Raw genomic sequence first — 24,854 nt, 5'->3', positions numbered from 1 at the left:
GACATCTGCGAAATATTCATTTTCGAAATCTTGACCGATGCGCCTATTCTTGCTCAGCTTCCACCGGTACATTCTTACAGCCAAAGGGACACTCAAAAGTTGTCTTTGATCATTGGAATAGATTCGAAGGAATTACAGACTAACTGATTAGTCGTGACCTGAGGTATATCAATGCGGGGTTGATTTCTCCAACTCGGGATCTTCCGACATCCAGTTCCTTACAGTTCAAAATACTCACCATCGGACAAGACCTACACAACAAGGTCTTGATCTTCCTATACAAAAAAAAGCCACATCATGAGCACAACAGCAACTTCCACGGCCACGGCCACGCTGAACACTGAGACAACGGCCGACGGTAAAGTCCAGCGGATACATCACATACCATGGCCAGACTCGCCGGCCGCGACACGAAAATGGCAGATTGAGCACATGGCTGGTGCATTTCGCATTTTCGCAAAGTTGGGATTTGCGGATGGCGCTTCTGGGCACATCTCGCTTCGCGGTACGTCTTCTCCGACCGGCGAGCTGCGAGGGATTCCTATGCCCGAAGCGTGGCATCAATGTGCAAAGTTAACTATAGCTAACCTACAAGTTTACGTTTCTCAGACCCAGTCGACCCTGAAACATTCTGGATCAATCCGTACGGTGTCCACTTTGACCTCCTGACGGTTTCGGACATGGTGCGAGTCGACTCCGAAGGAAAGCGCGTCGGCGGCGCAGATAAACCCATTAATACAGCCGGCTTCAATATACACTCCGTGCTTCACCAGCGCAGACCTGACGTTCATGCTGCCGTGCACATGCATAGCCCGTATGGACGGGCGTGGAGTACATTCGGGAAGGGCATCGACATGTTGAATCAGGGTGAGTCACTTCTTTGGACATACTATTTATCATGCGAAGTTATGGAAAACTGATATGAACTGTCACAGACTCGTGCATGTTCTACGATGACCTCGCAGTATACCCCTCCTTCGGCGGCGTCGTCTTCTCGACAGAAGAAGGTCATAGAATCTCTGATGCCCTCGGCGCGACAAAGAAGAATATCATTCTGCAGAACCATGGGCTCCTCACAACAGGCCGCACAATCGCCGAAGCAGCGGCATTCTTCATTGCGTTGGAGAGGGGGTGCCAGACACAGCTACTGGTTGAAGCGGCAATTGTCCCGGGGAGTATTGGTGCTAGCAGTGCGTTGGGCAAGACGGTCGTGGGTGATGAAGAGGCGGAGTATACCAAGCGTGGAACTGGGAGCCCAGAGGCTATGTATATGCAGTTTGTGCCGGAGTATGAGGCTATCTTGAAAAGATCAGGCGGCGAGTTTTTGGCGTAGGGCTGTTGAACCTAGTACTTTGGAGTACAGTCATTATCTGCTATACAGCAACAGCCGCGAAAATGAAAGGACCAACCCAGTACTCTCCGTAGACAATGTGTCACAATCAAACATAATAATGCATGACCGCTAAATCTTCGAAACCAGTCCTAATCAACAAATCCGGACACTCGGAGTATGCCCGCAGATCGGGAACTACCGAGCCCGCCAGATAAAGCACATGGGAGAATCCGCAGACTCGCGATTATCTCCAACTATTATGCACTCCGCATCACGGGCTCCGAGACTCCAAGAGGGGCAAGTAAAAGTAAGCTCCAGCTTAAGACCCCTCATAACCCGGAAACCTAAAATGATCAATTGCACAAAGCAACAAATCCTCGTCAGAACAGATCCCGAGCACCATGACCGCCTCCAAACCCCGCGTCGTGGCCCTCGGCACCCCAAAATACATCCCAGAATCCTACCTATCCACATTCCAGCAGGAATTCACCTACAGCGTTCTCCCCGCCTCCAACAGATCCGAAACAAAGTCCCTCCTGGCGGCAGATATAGCAACGCACGGCCCAATCCACGCCTTCATAATCCGCATGGGCACACCCCCCTATGAGCCCTTTGACGAAGACCTACTTGGCGCACTGGTTCCGCATTGCAAGATTATTGTCTCGGCTAGCGCGGGGTATAATGAGTTTGATGTCGATTGGATGAAGAGGGAGGGGATATGGTTTTGTAATACGCTTGATGCGGTTGCGGAGGCCACGGCTGATATGGCCATGTGGTTGGTGCTTAGTGTGCTGAGGAATACGTCTGTTGCTGAGGGACTTGTGAGGAAGGGCTTGTGGAGGAGTCCGGCTGTTGTTCCTGCGAGAGATCCGAGTGGGTTGGTTTTGGGGATTATTGGGGCTGGTGCTATCGGGAAGGTATGTCTAAACACCGAAGCCAAACTGTGTTTTTGCTGCGGAAGTGAATGGGACTGGCCGTGCCGTACTGACTAGATATGATTGGGATGAATAGTACCTCGCCAAAAAAGCCAAAGTATTCAACCTCAAAATCCACTACTATAACCGGCACCAACTCCCCCCTTCCATCGAAGAAGAATACGCCCTAACCTACGCCCCAACCCTGACGCACCTCCTCAGCACCGCCGACATAATCTCCATAAACTGCCCCCTCAACACACAGACAACAAACCTCCTCGGCCCCTCCGAATTCTCCGCAATGAAAGACGGCGTTTTCATAGTCAACACCGCCCGCGGCGCGGTAATAAACGAAGACGCACTAATCGCAGCACTTGAGTCCGGGAAAGTTTGTCGCGCAGGGCTCGATGTGTTTCCTGACGAACCAAATGTTCATCCTTATCTTAGGGAGAGTGAGAAGGTGGTTTTGCAGCCTCATTTGGGGGGGTTGACGGATATGGCGTACCAGAGGGCGGAAACGGAGTGTTTTGAGAATGTTAGGGCGCTTTTTAGGGAGGGGAAGCCGAGGTCGCCTGTTTTTGAGATTGAGTAGGTCCTTCTAGGTCCTGGGGGATTTGGGGGGATGACGTGACTTGGGTTATTGTATTTACTTTTGCGTTGATGTAAAGAGATGTAGGGCTGTTCTTGGTAGCCCTAACATGCGAGAGGATAAGGACTCAGCTTGTTGCTCATTGCATGATGTTTTATAAAAACGTGTCGTATAGAAGCAATCGAGCCAGCATTATTTTCACAAGCTCTTCAACACTTCAGAGTTTGTACATATAAACCAGTCTTTAAGTTGGATCCTTCGAGTATGGTTGATGTGGTCCTGCCCTGCAGTGTCAATGCCCGCGGCGACAAAACCCCCATGATTCGAACGTTGGCGGGTCATGACCATCACAAATGTTCCTGTAACACCATGCTCAGTAGGAGTCTGTTAAGATCGAGAGATACAGAGACACGATATCAGATGAAGCTATAATTGGTTCGGAACAACCCGTTGGAGACATGAATGGTGTTGGAGAAGCTGCACCATAGCTCCAGCTAAGCACGCACTCGGCGGGAACCATGGCGCGGTATCCCGAGCTCCCACTCGCGTCTCTTAAAAGCATCACTCCTCCTTTTGATAATAGCCAGACGTCACGACATGCCGAGCAAACAAGACCCCATTATCATCGTCGGCGCCGGCATCTTCGGCCTTAGCACAGCTCTACACCTCGCTCGTCGTGGGTACAAGGATGTCACTGTCTTCGATAAGCAGCCGTATGACGAGACGCTTTATTCGTATTTGAAGGGGTGTGATGCTGCTTCTGCTGGTATACTCCTCCTACCTTTCCTAACAAAGCCAAGTCAGAAGATGGCTGGCTAACGCAAGGCTACCTACAGACCTCAACAAAATCATACGCTCAGCATACGGCTCAGACACTACATACCAATCCCTAACGCTCTCCGCAATCTCAGAATGGAAAAATTGGAACGACGAGCTCGAAACCGGAAAGTTAGTTCCTCCCAGCATGACAAGCGCCGACCGCGTCTTCATCCAGAACGGGCACCTGGTACTTACAGATCGTGAGACATTACCTGATTTCGAAGTTGCGTCAATTGAGAATACGGAGAAGGCTGGGCTCAAGGATTCACAGCTTGATATTACCGTTCCAAGGAAGGTGGAAGTTGCTGAGGGGAAAGGGTTGGGGTACGCTGTTGATCCGTTCAGGTATGGGAGAACCAAAAGCGGGAAGGGGAACGTTGGTGTTCTCGATACAACAGGTGGTTTAGCAGTTGCAGATAAGGCGTGTCGGTTTGCGCTGGCTAAGGCGAGGTCACTTGGTGCGAAGTTTGTTTTTGGGACTGAAGCTGGTCGGATGGAGTCTCTTCTTTATGGCTCCGACCCCTCTAGCTCGGGGAAAGTCACAGGAATCAAAACGGCTGATGGCAAGGGCCACAGTGCAACTATGACAATTCTCGCCTGTGGCGGGTGGACACCCTCGCTCCTCCCAGCCCTCGATAACCTCTGCGAAGCAACGGCCGGCTCAGTCGTGCTATTGAAACTCGAACCCGGTACGTCGCTCTTCGACCGCTTCGCACCGGATCGGTTCCCATCATGGCAATATAAAATGCGCGATGGGGCTGAAGGAGGCCTGTACGGGTTCCCCCGGGACGAAAACGGGTGGTTGAAGATCGGATACCGGGGGACGAAGTACACGAACCCCGTTACGCAGGGAGATGGAAAGGAGCGCAGTGTTCCTGTTACGCGGTGGTCGGAGCATGATGCCGAGAGGAAGTCATTCACGGCTATCCCTGCGCAGGCAGTCAAGGTTATTCGCCGCTTCCTGGATAGCCATATCCCTGAGTTAGCTGAGAACGGGGTTGATATTTCCTTGACCCGCGTGTGCTGGTATACGGATAGTTATGACAATCATCTTGTTCTTGATCGGGTTCCTGGGAGGCAGGGACTGATGGTTGCTACTGGGGGTAGTGGGCATGCGTTTAAGTATCTACCGAACATTGGCAATTGGGTTGTGGATATTATGGAAGGTGTTGGGACTGATCGGGAGGCTGTGAAGGCTTGGAGGTGGAGGGCGCGTGGGGATGAGACACCAGCCAATGTGTTGATGGAGGGAGGTAAAGGGGAGAGGGCTCTGGGGAATACTCCTCTTTTGATCGATGCTGATATTAAAGGGAAGGCAAGACTATAAGCCCAGTGGAGATACACCTACCTTACTGGGACATGGTGGTGCCCAGAAACCCAGATGAATTGGGTCGCATGAATATAGGCGCTTATTAGTGTACGCTAATGTTTCAGATTATGCCATCTACCTCGCCCTTTACCAGTCCATGTCCAGCCATTATATGAACCGATTGTAAAGAAGCTTTCATACCAGAAGAGGAGAAACACATACCCGCCTACCTACCTGCCTACCTACCTACCTACAACCCTACCCTGCGCAGATAATCAAACACCACATCGTAAACATCCCTGGCATTCTCGTGCAGCGTGACAGCATGTCCACTCCCCTTCTGAATATGCACGCTCACATCAGACGCATCGGGGAAGGCCTCTCTGATGCCGGCAATGTCAACAGATGCCGTGCAGTTCCCCACACACGATGTGAAGTCGTTTTCGCCGTGAACAAACTACCGGGCACCGGGGCGGTTAGCGTTAGTGAGTTAATGGATTGAATGATTGAGAAGCTGAACTCGACATGGCCGAAGATGGGGGAGAGGGGGGTGGGCTAGATCTATCCCCGGTCTCCGATAGCCGACATCCGTCCATTGAGACAGCCAAACACAAACACAAAAACACCAATAGACAAAAGAAAAGAACAACCTCACCAAAGCTGCCCCCCTGAACCCCCCAACAGGCCGCCCCAAAACATTCCCAAGACTCATAAACTCCCCCACAGCAACCGTCTCCTTTCCATGCACCGCATACTCCAGCATTTTCGGATCAAAAAACCCCTTCTTAAAGAAAACCTGATTCACATCCCTCGCACTCGCCTGCACCATATACCCGCTTCCACGGTCCGCAAACCGAGCCGGATCATTGCTCCCCGCGTGATCGAGCCCGAACGCAACGTAGCCGATTCCGCTAATTTGGTTTCGACCGCGCACGAGCAGGCCTGTGAATATTGCTGCGTCGATGGGTAGGGCGGGGTTGGTGCTGTATTTTTGTAGGAGGGCCATGTTTATTCCTGAGCCGAAGGAATGGCCGATTAGGACTATTTCCTTGAAGGTAGAGGAAAAGAATGAAGGGGATGAAGAAGGAGAGGTGGAAAGCGATCCCGAACGACCTCGCGCAAGGAGAATAAGCTCTTTCAGTATCTCCATTTGCACAGAGGCTTGTAGCGCCGTGTACGCGTCTGGCTTGGAAGATTTGCCCATGCCCAGCCGGTCGTACGTGAGGACTGAGTAGCCCGCGTCGAGGGCGGCGTCGACGTAGGAGTATTTCTCGGGGTCGAGTTCAGGGTCCCAGTACCTATCTTGCCGTCAATAAGCGCCATTATTGGACAAGATGCGGATATACGGAGTGATAAACGGAAGGGAAGAGCAGAGCAAACAACGCACGATTTATCAAACCACGGCCCATGCGTCGCAATATGTAGTATGCCCGCCCTGGACAAGTTTCTGGCCACTGAAACCGTAGGCTTACATAGCTGTGCATTAATGGTAAACGTCTCTCGGATCGTGTCGAACCCCCTGATCCGGTCCGAGATGTTCGGCGCTGTCCAGCGCTGAAGGTCCCAGACGAAATCCACGGCGTCGATACTATTGTCTACGCGGGGGGCGTCGTAGATGGCGATGGGGGCTGTCACGGGGATTTTAAGGTTAAACGTGATGCAATTCCTCTTCGTGGTGGATTTTGACTTTCTGCTGCCCAGGCTGGACTTGGAGGTAGAGAGCTGGAGGCTGGCGAGGGCGTCGTGGGGTAGGAGCAGGGCTAGTGTTAGGACACAGACGGAGACGTAGAAGGGGAGGTAAAGCATTCTGTTCGCAAATATTGATTTTGGCGGCGTGCTGGGTGATTTCTTGTGGTTGTGAGGTTCTTGTTGCTCAACCTGGCCTTCTCTTTTGGCGTGGGGTACAAATGGTCTGTTTGTGCTGTTCATATTATGATTCTCGACTCAGCCTAATCGTGTATTGAGTTGCAATGGAGAAGAGTCAAAGGGAAGCAATGTGGCATCGGATTTCAATCAGGAGGGATAATCAATCCTATTCAATATGTGCTCCTATGCGGCCTCTGCCCTTTCGCTCCCGACCCCACTCCTCGTAGGTCAAGGGTTAAAGAGCCCAAAATCAGAAGAAGACCGGGTCCCGGTGGACGAAGCTGTTTCGGGGTCCCTACATATCCCAGGTAGGGCAACGTATCCATGAACCCGAATTGAATCCAACCCCGACCCCGACACCGAATGTGAATCGACCAACCTGGGCATGTAAGAAGTGAGGTTCACCAATCCGATACACATATCCGATCCGGAACAGATATGTATCGGAGAGAACCTTGGTTGTGCTCGACATAAGGCAGAGAGCGGGCTACGGCGGGGAGTTCGACTTCAAGCCTACCTACCTAGGCAGGTAGGTACAGCCATACCCCGTACTACCCTGCGTGAGGTTTCATCTTTGTTACCTCACCATTCAGCATGTAAGCGTTTGGCATGGTTTACCCTGATATCTGGTTACCCGTATCCCCCCCAGCAAGCCGCGGGGTCAAAAGTGCCCGAAATCCAGTCAATATAAGCCCAGCAGGCATTCTCCAGCAAGATGGATTAGGAAAGTTCCGAACTTTGGGTATTATTCATTGTTACACAGGCTAGGAATGAAAAGTTCTATGGCGGATTGTAAATACTGCTATTTTATAGGACCCTGTAAGGAAAGGGCAACCAGGTGCCTTGAGTGCATCGTCCCGCCCACACGTCAGCAATGTCTGCTACATTTGCCTATTTGGAGTACCTGAGATATGCCTAGATCTATGCTCTCTGTCAGGGCTTTAGTGCCAGATTGGGAAACCTATGATATCTTCCATACCGCCATGGCCCCAGGCCGACGGGTTGAAGAAGGCTACGTTATTTCTGGAGATGAAATGATATGCGTTGGGATATATTAGATTAGAGAGTAGTACTCATTTCCATCATAACATTAAACCCATGCTTTCATTGACAACTAAACCTAATTAAACCTGCCTTGCCCCAAGGACATCCTGAATCCGCCGCATCGTCTGCTTCAAGTCATGTGGCTTCCAGCCCGCAGAAACATTCATTTCCGCAGAAGCAGTACTGGAGCTTTGTTCCTGCAGAGCCCCCATCAAAGCATTAGTCGCAGTAGCATTGAAAACCATCGAGCGCTCAGATAGAGAAGATGACGGCGACAATGACGGCGGTGTTACTGGTGAACGTGGCTGTAGATGTGGTGCTTTATCTAGTTCGAGTCCGAGGTCGAGGCTCCCATCGTCACACGGGGAGATCAGGTTCATCCCTAGGACACTCTCAATACGCTCAATCATTCGTGAGCTCAATTGCAGGAGGATCTCGATCTGGATAGTGCGATTGTTGTCGAGGCCGAAGCCGCCGATCCAGAGGCCAGGCAGGACGGATGGGAGGGTGTCAGGGGAGCCATGTGTCACCGGCAAGTTGGGCTCGAGGACTGTGTAGAGCTTTGTGAAGATGCTGTCGTATGTTCGAAGGAGCCAGATGTAGCAGGTTAGGATGGTAAGACTGGATGGGAGATCAATGTGTGTGCGCGCGTGTTGTTGGGAGGAGGAATGTTGGCTGCTAGGGTTGTCGTATTTTGGTGCCGACGCCGGTGATTGCAGCGCACAAATGGCTCCAGCTTCATTGGGCGGTTTCCAGAACCCGGACTCGTAGGCAGGTCCCGTACTTGAAGGGTTTGGTTGTGGCATGTCTTGTTCGTCGTGGTGCTGGTGGCTCTGGTGTGCTTTTCCTTGATCTTGGCTGGGATGTTGAAAAGCATCCAGAAACCTTTGTGAGCAGTCCATAACACGTCCAATCATATTTTTCGCGCTGGAACTAGGTAGGGTATTGGCGTTGGAGTTGTATGAGAGGATATCTGAAAGATGCAAAGCGTTGATGCGATTGAAGTCTGCAATGAGGTCTGGGATAAGTGACGACAGCTTGAGTAGCCTGTCTTGGTCGAAGTAGGTAGATTGAGCAGTGGCATTCGACGACGATGGTAAATGCTCATTTCCTGTCTCGCTGCTTGCATTCTGGCTTGCTTCTGCACTGGGGAGTCTTGGAGAGGAGAAGCTTGGTTCGACTTGTTGACGGCCCGGAAAATCTTCATCTACGTTGAGCAACACATCAAATTCATAGGCAGTGGACATCTGATACACACTGGCGGATGGTTCTTGCGCGGATGTATATCCGCCCCAAAAAGTATCATTTTCATCTCTGCCGCCGTCAGCAGGGGAGGATCTGGGATCTAGGACTTCTAGCCCTCCAGGAGCCTCCAGCACATTGTTCAGGCTCTGCTGATCAGAGTTGGTCCAGTATTCTCGTTTATTGCTGCAAGAAGTGCTCACTCGTGACCAGCATCCATGCCCCAGAGGTCTGCTTCCCCTTGGCCCTTGGTCCGCGACCAGTGTATCTAGATATATGCGCTTTTCGTGAGCGAGGAGTCATCTTATGGACTACATGACCATAACGGGATGGCCGCAATGACCTGCTTACCTGACTCCCCATCCCAATTGTAAAGATTTCGTCCATGCGCGGGTGTACTGATACAATCCGCACCTGCCTTCCTGCAGCGCTCGCATTTCCTGCCCAGAATAGCCAGAGAGCCGCCGTTTGATCTAACGCAGCGAAGCTTTTGTCCACGGCATCGATCACAGGCACTGCGTCGGTCACATACCACACCTCGGCTTTTGTCAGTACTATCCATGGAGGCAACAAACAAGGCTGTAGCTGTTTTACTCAGATGTTTGCACATGTACCATGATTTAGCGCAACCAGGGTCGACATAGACACCGGGCATATTAAATATCTAGACCCCCCCGCCCCCCCCCGTAATGACAAAGAGGGCGCGAATAATACGATTGAAGCTGAAGTGGAAGTCTGCATTAGTGCTTATAGAGAGGCGCAATTTTAATTAACCATACAAAATAGATCTATAGTTCGGAACGAACAATTCGTGTACAGCTGGTCGAATGAAAGACCCCGTTTCTCTGTCCAGGGGTCCGTATGGACCAGCGTTAAGCGAGGATATATTAAGTGACTCATACGCGATCACTGTCCTGGATCAAACGTGCAGATCGATGTAGGGAAGAACGCGATGTCTGTTGCATCTTCTCACGACAGAAGCCAGTCAGCGCGCGCAGGGGATCTTTATCCTGTGTGGGTTAAGGCAGACCCGCCAAATGCACTGCACTTAGACCTTTTCAAGGTGTCTTGTATGACGTGAGGACCTCAAGGTTCCCAACATTGTGGTACCGTATGGCAGATCCTGAATTGGATTACGATCTGTATCAATCGGTAGCTGCAGCTCCGGCAATGGATTGGAGCCGGCGTGCATAGAGGTCCGTGCATGCTGCAGGAAACCGGAGATGTAGTTATTTCTGCCGAGCTGCACTCGGCCAATCGTGCTTCTCCGAATAGAAATGCTAATTCATCGTGTATGGTAGAGCGCGCTAAGGGAATACTCGGAACGCGTCTAGACTGAGCTGATGTTAATGATACTGTGAGCTCTTTCGTATTATGAGATATGTATCTCATATAGAGTAGTCTGTCTGTTATCATGATTATTGCGATGCTGGTGAAAATATAAGTATCAGCATTATCCTACCTCATCTGAGCTAGATATAACATATATACTGGCCCCGCCCTTCTGGTTATTTTACTTGAACGCGTGCATTTTCCGTGCTTCTCACCCATTGGCAGAGTCTACTTTACTTTTTTTTTTTTCAAAATTCATCTGCGGAATGGCAAGCTTTGCGCTCTCTCCTTATCGAGTGGCTGGGACCGCATTCATAACTGGCGGTGCTTCAGGTATACTTTTTTCATCCCCCCACCCTGGTAGACACGGCCACGTACCAGACGCAGCGTATCACCAGAAGGTACGAGGTAGTCCAGTGCTTAAAGCTTACCATATTATGTTCAAGGTATTGGCAAAGCGGTGGCCACCACATTTGCCCGCAACGGGATCGAGAACATCGCGCTCCTCGACATCAACGAGTCCGCTTTGCAGCCCACGAAAGCGGATCTAGGAGCAGAGTTCCCCGATATCAATATCATTGCGCTTTTCGCAGACGTCGCGAGCGAAGAAGATGTTGCCAAGGCTGTCGAGTCTGTTGTCGAGCAGTTCGGCAGGATTGATGTCGCCGTGCATGCGGCAGGCATTGCGCATTTGCCTGGCCGAACACACGAACTACGAATGGCGGATTGGCAGAAAGTAATCAGCGTAAACCAGACGGGAATTTTCATCTGCGTCAAGGCAGTCATTACGCAGATGTTGAGGCAGGAGTATGTATGCTCATAACGATCCATGGATCCACCTATATATCGCAGGGGCTAGCGAGAGAGTCGGCTGACATGGGTTTCCATCCTCAGTATCAACCAGGCGAGCGGCTTCAAAGGAGTCATTGTGAACGTCGCGTCCGTTATGGGTGTAAGGATCCCAGATATCAGAGTTGGGGCCGCGGCGTATGTGGCTTCGAAGCACGGTGAGCAATTGAGGATCCTCTACCTATGGATCTGTCGTATTCAAGATAAGAGCGCACGCTGATGCATAATACGCCAACCGCAGCAATAATCGGCCTGACGAGACTAGTATGTGCTCAACCCTACCGCTGCCCTCGCGATACGAGCCTACCTGCATTGCATTGCCGGATTTCTCATGCCAACAAACTGACCAGATGATAGGACGCAAAGCTATACGGAAGAGATGGTATTCGCATTAACGCAATATGTCCGGGGTAATGTTCCTCCATTTTCATTCGCGGGCCATTGCTAAAGCTGACCTGCGGGCCCTAGATACGTAGGCGATACCCCCTTCATCTGACCAGCCCTGGCGGCGGGGCACCTTGACTTTGAAATTGACCGGACGGCTATTGGACGGTCAGCGAGGGCAGAAGAGGTTGCTAATGCGGTGCTGTTTTTGAGCTCTCCGATGAGTAGCTATGTCTATGGCTCGACTTTGATGGTGGACGGTGGGTATAGTCTTTAAGTTGGCGCTCAAGCTCATGATTTAAGGTAGTTAATTGTGGCAGGCCTTATTTATTAGTGTTAATTTGGTACATTATTCTTAGATGTTATGAGATAGTAATCTACCCCCCTAGTAGGTTATCTCGTGCGACATTCCCCCAGCGCCATGAGCAGCTTGCCTTGCTTGCCTTCATGAACCCCAAAACTTCGTCACAATTGTAATTGCTCATGACTTCCTGCAGTGTAACAAAGATTGAGTGCGCACCGTATCATATGGTCCAACAGTCTCAGCACGGACAATTGGTCTGACGTTCCGCCGATGCTGTGCAACACTGGGGATCTGTGGCGCTGTTGAAGATTGAATAGGATTATCTTAATCTCGCTTGACAGCTGTCAATGGTTTTTCATACCCCTGCCTGCCTGCATTATCATGGGATTACTGCTGCGATCCCTGCCAATTGCATACTTGAACATCGTAGCTTTCCCGGGTTGTAGGACTGCTTTGAGGTTGGATGGCTGATTGCTGCATATAAAGATGCATATGCAGATGGACATTAAGATCCAGATCTCAGCTGGCCCGCGGTCTGAGTTCCTTGCGATCTGGACACCTGGGGGCATAGGCTGAGGCATTTAGATTTCGGTGACGACTCGGGGCGCAGGATACATGAATGGAAAGAAGCTTCGAGGAGGTCATAGGGTTCACCTTGGGGATAGAGAGGCTTCCTTTCACCAGGATTGCATAGGATAGCACTGAGATGTCAGGTTTCGCGTGGGGGAAAGCCTCCAGGATTGAGAATTACTGTGTTGGACTTCTGCATGATTGGCGGGCTACTCTGGCTGCTTTAATACAGGTATTTATAAGCGCGTGCTGGAATGCCATAATATAAGGGAGTCCGCCGCTGAGTGTGTAGAATTGGTTGCGTATGCATTCTGGAACAGTCGGCCGGGGTGGTCTCGGCGTAGCCCCTCAGGTTATCAGGATAGGTCTCCGAACTGTCTGCGGAGCGTAGACCGCAACTGAAACGGATCCCGTGCATGCCTAGCGGGGATTGAATGGATTATCTCTGGGTACGAAAAACCAGCAGGGGCAGTTGGGGGTGACTGTAAAAGGACTTCATATCAACGCGCTGGAGTACACGGCTACATAGGGTTTCTGCATAATTATCGCCCTGTGAGAGCTCTGTGTAAGTTTATGCCGACCACGACGTCGTACCTAGTGACTCAATCCAACGAACAAGCGAGCACTCCAAACGTTCCCAATAAACATCTTGAACCGTGAGTACACACGCTGATAGAAACTCAGGAGAAGAGAGTAAAGGAAGAAATGACAAGAGCCCCGACAGCCACGCCAAAAACAACACCACAGACCATCAGGGCCCTATACTTCCACATCGCTACCCTCCTCGCCACCCTACCCTCCGCATCCTTCCCTCGCTGCGGCAAAGGCAGATAGTCCAAGATCACTCCAGCGCTCAACACTGCCATATTCACGTAGTGCAGCGGCGCTGCAGTAAGTTGCATCACATATCGATTCTCCACCCACCCTGTCCAAGTCTCTAGTGACATGATGCGCGTTATCCTGTGCGAGGTAGCGTTTACGCGGCGCAGTCTTGTCATCATTCTTTCTGTAGCTTCGCTCAATGCACTTTGGATATCGGCCTCTGTTGGTAGTCTCTTGAGGTGGTTTAGTTTGCGAAGATTGTTTGCTAGTGATGCGGCGCTTTCCATGCACAGGTTTCCTGCTTGTGCTAGGTATGGAGACATCTGTGGGTGGGTGTAAGTATCTGGCCAGAGGCTTTCGTTGATAGATACAGTAGGCTGACTCACCTTGAAAACGCTATCACCAATGCAGACAATACGACCCATAGTTGGAGTGTCAATTATCCCCTCGTAGATAGGGACACACGAGATTGGGGCTGTGATTTCCCAGAGGGCGCGGAAAGTGAGGGTTCCGACGAGGGTGTAGTCTGCCAGGGCTTCCAATCTAGCCTTTACTTCATCAGGGCCCCATTTTGGAATGTGTGGATAATAGTACGATTTATCAAGCTTGATTAGTGTAAACCAGTTGACACTGCCGTCTCCGTTTGGGATGATAAGCCAGAAGACGTGCTTGTAGCTAGCGCAGTAGACACCTTCTCTCTTGATGAGCTCTGATATTGAGTCCCTTGCGGTGCTGATGCCGAGAATGCACATATATTCGACTGCCATGGGCCCTTGTCCATGCGTCTGGTTTGGCTTGGCTGAGATGGGCTTTTGGATGTTGATTTGGTGGTTCTGAGGTTCTGCAAGTCGCGACATCTCGCCCCGCGAGATGCCATGAATTCCATCTGCTCCAACAACAATGTCGGCGGTATATTGAGAGCCTCGCTCGGTAACAATAGAGAGAGGGCCGTTGGGTAGTGATGGGTTGCGAGTGATAGAGGTGACTTTGGTCCCGACTTTAACTCGACTCTGATCCTTCAACGACTCGTAAAGACCGCGTAGAAGATGCGTGCGGCGGATAATAAAGAACGGATATCCTAGCCTTGTTCATATAAAAACGTGAGTTGGTTTCTCTTCTATTCATTACATGGGTGGGAAACGGTGTATGATGGGCTGTGGACCTACATTTTCTCGTACGGCGCCGAGTCATAGACCCGTATAAACCCATCAGGAAACCCATTTGAGATAAAGGCGCTGTCGTTCAACCATGGTAGCAGCCGATCGTACACGCCAAGCTGGTCAAGAATGCGACATCCGTTTGCCTGGAGACCGATGGAGCCGCCAAAGTTCGCAGTGATGTCTTGGTGCTTTTCAAGGAGGATATAATCGACCCCAGCATGATCGAGGCATTGGGCTAGTGTGAGACCTGTGATGCCACCGCCGACAATGACGACGCGCAGCCGAGTGTTCTCGTCTCCAGTGCTCATGGTGGGTAGTCAATGGTCGCCCAGATGGGTTTGAAGTGAGATTGGCGGGTGCAATGTCGATGTTTTGGGAGTCCTCTCTTGGGATGCACGCCTGATCACCTAGGTCAATAGCATTTACCCAAGAATAAACCCATAGACCACAGAATGTTGGTGGTTGAGCGTCCGATCTCCAAACCAATTCCGTCTTGATACCGATATTGTCGGAGTGAAGTCGGCGTGCGTAACAAAACAATCAGTGTAGGGCAGCACGAACTTCGTGGATTCGTAGGGGCCATGCAACTACGCCGAAGCATGTCCGAATTGTTTATGCCTTTGCTCTTGGCTCAGTAATATCGGACTAGCCTAAGGCCATGGTACTCGCTAGTATCATTTGCTATATATAGATTGCCGGAGTTTGAGAAAGGTCTCAACGGACGTTCTTTCTCGCTTTGAACCCTCTACACTATCACACCACAGCACAATCAATTTCTCAACCTTGCAAACCAAGCGATGCCCGTGGAACCCATCGCAATCCTAGGCACAGGCTGCCGCTTCCCAGGCCAAGCAACCGCACCTGCTCGTCTCTGGGAGCTACTCTCAAACCCCCGAGATGTAGCATCAGGCCCACCCCCAGACCGCTGGGACGCAGCATCCTTCTACCACGAAAACCCAAGCCACCCAGGCACACTGAACGCAAAAGAAGCCTACTTCCTATCCGAAAACCCCCTCCACTTCGACTCGGCCTTTTTCAATATCTCCTCGTTCGAAGCGGCCTCGATGGACCCGCAGCAACGCGGGCTTCTCGAAACAGTGTTTGAAGCACTTGAGGCCGCGGGCCTGCGCATCGACCAGCTTAGAGGATCCAGCACGGGCGTCTTCTGCGGTCAGATGGGCGCTGACTGGCCTGACTTCTTTGCTGCAGATCACCAGGTTGTGCCCACGCACTCGGCGACAGGGAGCGCTCGGAGTATAGTCGCGAATCGCGTGTCTTATTTCTTCGACTGGCATGGTCCGTCAGTGGTTGTCGACACTGCATGCTCGTCTAGCCTTGTTGCACTCCATCAGGCTGTTTTATCTCTGCAGCAACGCGAATGTTCTGTTGCCATTGCCGCTGGGACAAACCTGCTTCTCGGCCCGTCGTTCTTTGTTGTTACGACGAAGATGTCCATGCTTTCCCCTGACGGCCGCGGGCGCATGTGGGATGCTGATGCAAATGGTTATGCAAGAGGCGAAGGGATTGCTGCGGTCGTATTGAAACGACTCTCTGATGCCCTGGCTGATGGTGATCCCATAGAGTGCGTGGTCCGGGCAACGAGCGTGAATCAAGACGGGCATACTCAGGGTCTGACGATTCCGTCGAGCACGGCCCAGCTGCAATTGATTGAGTCAACCTATGCTAATGCTGGGTTGGACCCTCGCAACCCGCGCGATCGATGCCAGTACTTTGAGGCCCATGGGACCGGGACCTTGGTGGGGGATCCGCAGGAAGCGTCTGCCATCTACCGGGCATTTTTCGGGGATCCCCCGGGTGATAATGGCGCTGGATATTCCGATGATGATATGGGGGTAGAGCAGGATGTACTTCATGTTGGGTCCATTAAGACGGTCGTTGGTCATACAGAGGGTCTAGCTGGGCTGGCGGGCATTATCAAGGCCTCGCTGTCTCTTCAAAACAAGAAGATAGCCCCAAACTTGCTCTTTGACTCGTTGAACCCAGCATTGACTCCGTACACTCGTCATCTGCGAGTTCCTACTGCCGCCATTCCGTGGGCGTCTCTGCCGCATGGAGTGCCTCGCCGGGTTTCTGTCAACTCGTTTGGCTTTGGCGGCACCAACGCTCATGCTATTCTGGAGAGCTACGAGCCAGGAGCCACAGAGTCGAATGGGAAGGAGGATGTCGTCAATGGAGTTAATGGTCTAGCAGGAACGCCTTCCATGGTCCTTCCATTCACGTTCTCAGCAGCGGCGGGCAAGTCCCTCGCCAATGTGTTAGAATCATACGGCGATTTTATTCAAAATAACCCTGACTTGTCACCCCATGACCTCGCAGCTACCCTGATACAGCGCAAGTCAGCGCTAAGGTACAGATTAGCAATATCTGCTGGCTCTCTCGAGGAATTACAGGCCAAGATCACCGCCGGCCTGGAAGCCACAAAGCGCAAGGAGCAGTTGCCCTTTATCCTGGAGCGGAAGAACACTAGCAGCAATGGAGAAAGGTACATTCTGGGCATATTCAACGGCCAAGGTGCACAATGGGCGCAAATGGGCCACGATCTGATAAGTATCTGTCCGCCTGCACGGAAATGGATGGCACAGATGCAGCACTCGCTGGACACTCTCCCGGAGCAATACAAGGACCATTCTGGCCCTAAAGCCCACACCATCTCACTCCTAGATGAGCTCGGAGACGCCTGTGCTAACCTCCACAGACCAAACCTGTCGCAGCCGCTATGTACTGCGCTGCAGATCGTGCAAGTGCGCTTTCTGACCTCCCTGGGGATCAGGTTCAAGGCTGTGATTGGGCATTCCTCGGGTGAGACTGCAGCTGCGTATGCCGCGGGGTTTATCAATGCACATGATGCTATTCGCATTGCGTATCTTCGTGGTCGGGCCGCTGCGTGGGCGGGCACACCAAATGGTAGAGAGACTATAGGTAACAGCGAAAATGGGATTGGGAATAGGAATGGAAATGACCAGGCCGGCGCAATGCTCGCGGCTGGGATCTCGCCAGAGGAAGCAGATGCCCTCTGTGCCCGGGATGAGTTCCAGGACCAAGTCGTCCTGGCTGCAAGCAACGCGCCCTTGAGCGTGACTCTCTCCGGCGATGCCGAGGCGGTCTGTCGACTCGAGCAGCTGCTGAAGAGCGAGGGCAAGTTTGCTCGCCTGCTACATGTCGACGCCGCCTATCACTCCCATCACATGAAGCGCGCTGCGCCTGAGTATCTTCGGTCCATGCAGGGTTGCAACATCCGGGCACTCGCGCCGAAAGAACGCAGTACCGCCGAGCCCAAGTGGTATTCTACTGCGTATCCGGGAGTACGGATGTGTTTGTCGAAGCATTCCACCTGTGTCGAAGCCAGCTACTGGGGTAGCAATCTTGTCAGCCGGGTGGGTTTTCTGGAAGGCCTTCTGGCTGTTCTTAGCGAGAATGGCACACCTGACATGATTATTGAAATTGGGCCTCATCCGGCTTTAAAGGGGCCTGCCTCGCAGATTCTTGCTTTTGCTCTGCCGGGGGACACTGGGACTGACATACCGTACATCGAACTCTTGTCGCGTGGACGAAGTGGAATAGAGACCATGGCCGAGGCCATTGGAAGCCTCTGGGGGTATCTGGGCCCTAGTGCTCTCGATGTCACCAGCTACATGCGTCTGTTTGAGCCAGCCCTCAAGCTACCCCGGGTGCCTGTCCTGGGTCTCCCTTCGTATCCTTTCAATCATGTTAAGCCACTCACTTTCTTCCGGCGTCCCGTGAAGCACCATCTGTTGAAACGCGGCCCGCCCAATATCCTCCTTGGTTCTCGTGACCCAAATTCAGCCGATAGAGAGTGGCGCTGGCACAATTACCTGAAGCAGGAGATCCTCCCCTGGCTTGCCGACCACCGGGTCTCGACACGCGCTGTCTTCCCAGCTACCGGATATATCGCAATGGCGCTCGAAGCAGCCAGTATCCTGGCGAGTACTAGATCGCGCACAATGCGTCTAATCCAGATTGAGGATTTGGAAATCCATCAAGCGATCCCAATCGCCGAGGATGATGCCGTCGGCGTCGAGACACTCTTCCAGCTGTCGTCGATAGAAGATAACTCCAAAGCCAGCGCCACCACGGCTGTCTTCCATATTGACGCTTGCACCGCGACAGCCGACTCTTTAACCCGTCGTGCTGCCGGTCGACTTTCAATTATCTGGGGCGAAGCAACCCGCAACACACTTGCCGCGCAAACGGAGACAGACCCGGCGATGCGCCCCCTAGCCACAGACCATTTCTACTCTTTCCTCACACGTATGGGATACGGCTACTTTGGTGTCTTCAAAGGCGTCCAATCACTTCTACGCCGCAAGGACCAGGCGATAGCCACGATATCCAACGACATTTCCCTCAACGAGGCAGCAGCCTCAAGAACGCACCCGCCACCACTCCTCCACCCAGTCGTTCTAGACACAGCACTCCAGGCGCTCCTAGCGGCCCTGGGAGCCCCCGATGATGGCGAGATCTACACGCTCCTCGTCCCCGTGCGCATCAAATCAATCCTCATCAACCCGGCTTTCTGCGGCGTCGCGGGTACGCAAGCCTCCGGGCATATTTTGTCTGCCGTTGGTGCTACGGCGAAACTCGATGCGGACGGTATATCGGGGGACTGCGACCTGTTCACTGAGGACGGCCAGGGAATCGTGCAGATGATGGGCGTGGACATTGCACCGCTGCATCCGCCCGCGCAGGAGCGAAGACTCTTTGCAAAGCTTGTGCTGGGGCCGTTGACACCGTCTATAACTTGGAACCCACCCGCTCAGCCATTGAGTCCATCTGCAGCCTCTGAGCTCTTTGAGTACCTAGAGCGTATCATCCTCCTCTACGTCAAGTTCACGGCTGAGGAGTGGGGCGCTGAACCCCCCGAAAATCGCGCTGAGCTAGACTGTCACCGCGCAACAATAATAGCATGGATGGACCGAGTCCTGACGCAAACACGCAGCGGCAAACACCGAGTCCTCAAGAACGAATGGCTCTCAGGCACACGGGACGATCTAACCCACCTCTTAGCCCCGGTAGCACACCTAGCAGAAGTACGCATGACAGCGACCGTTTTCGCAAACATCATCCCCTTCCTGCGCGGCGAGAAGCTCCTCCTCGAAGAAGTCCGGCGCGAGGATGTCTTAACGCGCTTCTACGAAGAAGACACAGGCATGCAGATGATGAACAATGTTCTCGGCGAGCTAGTATCCCAACTTGCCTTCCGGTTTCCGCGCATGCGTATTCTGGAGATTGGGGCTGGGACAGGTGCCGCGACGCGCGCAGTCCTGCGAAGGCTTAAGGGGCGCTGTTTCTCGTATACATTCTCTGATATCTCGGTTGCGTTCTTTGAGGAGGCGAGGGAGGGTGGGCTGCTTGCGGAATACGAGGACAGGATGGTTTACAAGGTTCTGGATATCGAGAATGATCTGGCAGAGCAGGGATTTGAGGACGGCGCGTACGATCTGATTATCGCGTCGAATGTCCTACATGCTACCAGGTTCATGAAGGAGACTATGGCTAGGGTGCGCCGCCTTCTCAAGTCGGGTGGGTACCTTGCCATGCAGGAGGTGACGAACCTAGATACTATCAACACGACCTGGTCTGTTTGTGGGTTTGAAGGGTGGTGGGCTGGTCGTGAGGATGGGCGTATCTGGGGGCCTATGATCAGTCGCGAGGGATGGGATGAATTGCTTAGAGAGACTGGGTTTGGTGGCATCGATGTCTACGCCACGCCTGGTGACGATGAAAAAGTTTGCAGCACGTCTTCCATAATCGCCCAGGCTGTTGATGACCGCGTGCGCCTTTTACGTGAGCCGCTTAGTGCTGTACCTGGAGATTCACCGGGGCCTACGCAGCTGGTCATCTTGGGAGGGGGAGAAACGATCGATCCTGAATGGGCCTGGCTAGAGCCCCTAGTCAGAGAGATCTCGTCCCTCCTGAAGCCTCGATTCACCAGAGTCATCCATGCTACGTCCCTAAAGTGCGAAGAACTTGATCCCGCGTTCCTCTTCTCCGAGGGAACAGAAGTCGATACCGTCATCCTGAGTCTCCTCGACATAGGAAAAGACCCCTGGTTAACAACCCTGACAGACGAGACATTACAATCAATGCAGACTATCGTCCGCGCAGCAAGCAAAATGCTCTGGGTGACCGTGGGCCCAGAGACACAGTATCCGCACTACGGGCTCAGCAGGGGCTGGCTCAAGACGCTAGTGCATGAGTGTCCCAAGTCGCTGTACCAATTTCTGAATATCAGGGATCGCAACCAGGCCACGGGTGATCTGGTGGCAACGAGCTTTATGCGCCTCGTGTACACCGATACCCTCAACGACTTCCGCATGTCGACTTGCCTGCATACGACCGAGGCGGAGCTGTACCTGGCCGAGGATGGGATCATGCATATCGTCCGCTTACTAGATGATCTAGCCAGCAACGAGCGGTACACGGCCATGCGGTCTCGAGTGACGAAAGATATTGACGGTCTGTCAGAGACAGCGGTACGTGTCGTGGGCCTGCACAATGGAGGGCATGTCCTACGCGAGGTGACCGGCGCCAACTCTAATGACCAGAGCTCACCAAAAGACAACACTGGCATCTTGGTGCACCCACGATACACCACGCTTTACGCTCTCCCGGTAGCAAGGTCGAGTTCAAACAGTCCATTCGTCCATCTCGTTGTCGGCACCGATACGGCCACGGGCACCCGACTCCTCTGCCTATCACCAACCCACGGATACCCAACGCCTGTGCCCTCAGGATGGTCATGGGATATCCCAGCTGGGCTTTCGGAAGCCCATGAAGTGGCTTTGTTGAAGCGCGTAGCTAGTCTTGTCATTTCATTGTATGTCGTTCAGCAGGCAGAGCCGCATTCCACGCTTCTTGTCCTTGGGGCTACCGAGTCGCTGTATAGCGCCATCACCGTGCAAGCTGCAAGGAGACGAGTCAGACCTCTCTTCGTGGATATCGAGAATTCGTCTGGAATTATCGATGGCATGACGATCTTGCCTTCGATGATGTCGGCCAGTACACTGAGACACACTCTGCCGCGCGATATCTCTGTCGCAGTTAACCTTAGTGTCGCCGACGACGCAGAACGATCGTTTGCTCAGATCAAGGAAATCCTGTCTCCTTCGTGTATTCGCTGTCTATGCGCACGAGATGTTTACAGACCCTCCGCCCTGCCGAGCCCAGGTAGCTTCCCAGGTGACGATCACGACACAGATCCAATCCAACACCTCATAAAGGAAATCAAACGCTCAACGCCCTTCATTCTAAACTGCAGCATAGACGTTGAGGAGCCCAATGACACAATCATCAACGCCCGGCAACTATCCGCCACATTGTCAGCAACACCCCGTTCAATCATCGACTGGCGCCACTGCGCGAGCGCGGGCGTCAAAGTTCCCGTGCAGATCGAGCCCGCTATCTCTCTTGTCTCTCTTTCCCCTGATCGAAGCTACCTTCTCGCAGGTCTGGCGGGGGATATGGGGCAGTCACTCGCCTCGTGGATGGTCAGTAAGGGCGCGCGCCATATTGTCCTCGCGAGTCGAACGCCGAATGTGAGCACTACATGGCTCGCGGCAATGGCGCAGCTTGGTGCACGGGTTACGTTGATGTCTATGTACGTACACACCTACCTACCTCTCTACAAATCCATGAGCCCAGCTAATAGATATTCTAATCTAGGGACCTCACAAGCCGCGCCTCCGTCTCAACAACCTTCCGCAAAATAGCCACAAACCACCCCCCTCTATCCGGCATAATCCACGGCGCTCTAATCCTCGACGACCGCGAATTCCTCCAAACCACAGCGAAAAGCATAACATCCATCCTCGGCCCCAAGGTCCTTGGCTCTATGCTGCTCGATGAATTCTCACCCTCCACCCCTGGTCCCCACTCACTAAGCTTCTTCATCCTCCTCGGCTCCCTAGCCGGCATCTCCGGAAACTGGTCCCAGTCCGCCTACAGCGCGGCAACATGCTTCCAGGCGAACCTGGTGCACGCGCGCCGCGCGCGCGGGTTACCGGGGAGTATAGTGCATCTTGGTGCCGTGAGTGGTGTTGGGGCGGTTGCGAGGTTAGGCGCCGATATGATTTCTCATGTTAGGGCTACGACGTCGTCATATGTTCTTTCGGAAAGGGATTTGGACAGGATGGTTGCTGAGGCTATTGTCGCGGGGGATCCGCGTGCTGGTGCAGAGAGGACCGCTGAGATTGTTACGGGGTGCGAGCTTGTTCCGACTGATGAGGTGGATGCTGGTGCTGCCTCTGCCTCTGGGGGAAATAAAGCCGCCCCTACTGATCCTTCGCTGCAAAGGCCAATATACTGGGGATACCTCGACTACTTCGTCCGCAGCCCCAGCGGACGCACTCCATCCTCATCAGCAAACCCAAGTGTAGATTCCTCAACAGCCCGCTTCCAACTCTCATCCACAACATCATCCGAAGAAGCGTCCGCGATCCTAGAAGACGCAATCACGTCCAAAATCCGCAGCAAATTCAATCTACCGGAGGACATGTCCGTCACCTCCTCGACGTGCCTGCGTGATTTGGGCATGGACTCGCTGGTGGCTGTTGATTTGCGGCGGTGGTTTTACCGCGATTTAGGCGTTGAGATTCCGCTTGTTGATTTGTTGAATGGGGGGTCTGTGGGGGAGTTGGTTGGTATGGCTGTTGCGAGTTTGGGGGTGGGGATTGTTGAGGACGGGGGAGGGGAGGGGGAGGGAGTAAATGGGAATTTAGGTGGTGTAAAGGGTGATGGTGATGTTGGGGATCAGGGGTAGGCGCAGGTGAAAAATCAGAAGCAGAAGCAGACGGTGTTGGAGACCCAAGATGTGGACGAGAGGATGCAAGTCCAGATCAAGATCCAGACGGAGACGGACACTGGCCATGCTCAGGTGCAGCTGGATGGATCTTCGTAGGTTTTTCAGGCGGGTTCTTTTGCCTCTGAGCGTTTGGGGTTATGTGACTTGTAACGAAAACTATGCTATGCTAGGCGCTAACTGGAAAGCTTGGGTTGGAATGATACATGGTCTATTGATGCTGGCGGGATACAGCTAACTGCACAGAGTTAATTTCTCTTAGCTTTAAAACTCAATATCATTTGTAGCTGTTGTGGAATACTTCTATTCCCGTGGCTGAATGTGCAAGAAGGGTGGCGGGTGCAACCTCGATATTTGTATATATTTTTACATATATATATCTATACGTAGTGTATTATAATCACCCCCGCCCTTGGTGTCCACTAATATGATGGGAGTGCAACAACACATATTCTAGAGCCAGGAGCCGTTGTCGCTTGGGTAGTAAATTAGATGCTGTTGTTCACTGTTTTCCAAAACGCCCTCTATATACAAGAGATAGAAAGTGCCATTACTCAGAAATCAGCGGGTAAGTTACAAGGCCTGGCAGCGAATTGTACAGCAACTGTAGTCATCATGCGTTCGTTTCATTGCGACAAGAGCATAGTATGTATTGCAGTGGCGAATAGAAAGTATGCTTGCACTTGGTCAGGTTAAAGCATTCTCCCTCAACTACCGATAATTTTGCCTTGCCGGCCCCAACACCCGCAACCTCAAGTTCAACGAACTGAACCTTTCCGGATCCAAGTCTAGCATGACTTTCTGGCAGGACTCTTTGCATATGGAGCGACAGCCCTTTCAAAATCCTTGATTTTCTTGCTATGGCTAAATGCTAGATACTGGTAATCTCTGTCGTCTGTGTATGCCTGGGAACAATATATGTATAGGGTACAATTTCTTGACTTTCCCTATCGCCCAAGGGCATTCTGCCAGCAAACAATGACTCTATTATTTACTTTAACCAATATCCACTACACCTGGCCATAGATCACATCATCACAAATTCTTACCTACATCTTCTTAAAATCGGACGCCCGATCCCCGCGGCTGCTGGGACAGTGATCACACCTAGGTACAGCGATCACCTCTAGTCACCTGTGATCATCATTTGCCCGGCCTTGGTCATGACCTCCCCTCAAAGAAGACTGTCCGCCAGCAAAGATATTATGTAGCTACAAGCTCCACAGATAAGGGACTGCCCTCGTCGACGAAGAGGCTGGGTGAGTTGACAAAAACCAAGCGGTGAACATCCGTACTGCATCTGACGCAGAACCCGGGCGTGAGACGGCCGACCTGTCCTGGACCTGTCGTAGAGGGAGGAATCGACCCCGCCGAAAGGCCGAGTCATGCCCTTCTCATGCAGCCCAATTTACAACGCGAAGTGTCCGTTTGTCCACACCGCGGCCTGTCAGAGAGAATCCCGCGCCCCCCCCCCCCCC

At 52.4% G+C, this 24,854-nt stretch overlaps 8 protein-coding genes across 8 annotated transcripts; 5 read left to right on the top strand and 3 right to left on the bottom strand.

Moving 5' to 3' along the window:
• Window positions 1-432: 432 nt before the first annotated feature.
• Window positions 433-1,333, top strand: BDV14DRAFT_188797 (class II aldolase and Adducin domain-containing protein; the record flags this gene model as incomplete). The annotated part of the gene is made up of 3 exons (XM_073771119.1): window positions 433-505; window positions 610-867; window positions 936-1,333. The coding sequence occupies 3 exons, from the start codon at window positions 433-435 to the stop codon at window positions 1,331-1,333; spliced, it is 729 nt and encodes a 242-aa protein (XP_073629535.1).
• Window positions 1,334-1,734: 401 nt separating this feature from the next.
• BDV14DRAFT_188796 (D-mandelate dehydrogenase-like dehydrogenase) lies at window positions 1,735-2,839 on the top strand (the record flags this gene model as incomplete). Its single annotated transcript, XM_073771118.1, has 2 exons — window positions 1,735-2,250; window positions 2,345-2,839. The coding sequence occupies 2 exons, from the start codon at window positions 1,735-1,737 to the stop codon at window positions 2,837-2,839; spliced, it is 1,011 nt and encodes a 336-aa protein (XP_073629534.1).
• A 594-nt stretch (window positions 2,840-3,433) lies between these two features.
• On the top strand, window positions 3,434-4,982 carry BDV14DRAFT_198699 (FAD dependent oxidoreductase; the record flags this gene model as incomplete). The annotated part of the gene is made up of 2 exons (XM_073773016.1): window positions 3,434-3,602; window positions 3,673-4,982. The coding sequence occupies 2 exons, from the start codon at window positions 3,434-3,436 to the stop codon at window positions 4,980-4,982; spliced, it is 1,479 nt and encodes a 492-aa protein (XP_073629533.1).
• A 232-nt stretch (window positions 4,983-5,214) lies between these two features.
• BDV14DRAFT_188795 (alpha/beta hydrolase) lies at window positions 5,215-6,893 on the bottom strand (the record flags this gene model as incomplete). Its single annotated transcript, XM_073771117.1, has 4 exons — window positions 5,215-5,421; window positions 5,620-6,262; window positions 6,352-6,686; window positions 6,744-6,893. The coding sequence occupies 4 exons, from the start codon at window positions 6,891-6,893 to the stop codon at window positions 5,215-5,217; spliced, it is 1,335 nt and encodes a 444-aa protein (XP_073629532.1).
• A 1,061-nt stretch (window positions 6,894-7,954) lies between these two features.
• On the bottom strand, window positions 7,955-9,121 carry BDV14DRAFT_198697 (uncharacterized protein; the record flags this gene model as incomplete). Its single annotated transcript, XM_073773015.1, has 1 exon — window positions 7,955-9,121. The coding sequence occupies one exon, from the start codon at window positions 9,119-9,121 to the stop codon at window positions 7,955-7,957; it is 1,167 nt and encodes a 388-aa protein (XP_073629531.1).
• Window positions 9,122-10,714: 1,593 nt separating this feature from the next.
• Window positions 10,715-11,958, top strand: BDV14DRAFT_207887 (SDR family NAD(P)-dependent oxidoreductase; the record flags this gene model as incomplete). Its single annotated transcript, XM_073775265.1, has 6 exons — window positions 10,715-10,808; window positions 10,895-11,259; window positions 11,353-11,455; window positions 11,539-11,561; window positions 11,655-11,700; window positions 11,798-11,958. The coding sequence occupies 6 exons, from the start codon at window positions 10,715-10,717 to the stop codon at window positions 11,956-11,958; spliced, it is 792 nt and encodes a 263-aa protein (XP_073629530.1).
• A 1,277-nt stretch (window positions 11,959-13,235) lies between these two features.
• On the bottom strand, window positions 13,236-14,845 carry BDV14DRAFT_198695 (FAD-dependent oxidoreductase; the record flags this gene model as incomplete). Its single annotated transcript, XM_073773014.1, has 3 exons — window positions 13,236-13,700; window positions 13,764-14,460; window positions 14,544-14,845. The coding sequence occupies 3 exons, from the start codon at window positions 14,843-14,845 to the stop codon at window positions 13,236-13,238; spliced, it is 1,464 nt and encodes a 487-aa protein (XP_073629529.1).
• Window positions 14,846-15,334: 489 nt separating this feature from the next.
• BDV14DRAFT_198694 (type I polyketide synthase) lies at window positions 15,335-23,337 on the top strand (the record flags this gene model as incomplete). Its single annotated transcript, XM_073773013.1, has 2 exons — window positions 15,335-22,176; window positions 22,242-23,337. The coding sequence occupies 2 exons, from the start codon at window positions 15,335-15,337 to the stop codon at window positions 23,335-23,337; spliced, it is 7,938 nt and encodes a 2,645-aa protein (XP_073629528.1).
• Between the last annotated feature and the right edge of the window lie 1,517 nt (window positions 23,338-24,854).

This window comes from Aspergillus stella-maris (assembly GCF_047715825.1).
Source record: "Aspergillus stella-maris strain CBS 113639 unplaced genomic scaffold BDV14scaffold_18, whole genome shotgun sequence".
Classification (NCBI taxonomy): Eukaryota; Fungi; Ascomycota; class Eurotiomycetes; order Eurotiales; family Aspergillaceae; genus Aspergillus; species Aspergillus stella-maris.
The sequence above is the reverse complement of the archived record's forward strand: the minus strand, read 5'-3'. Positions and strand labels throughout refer to the sequence as shown.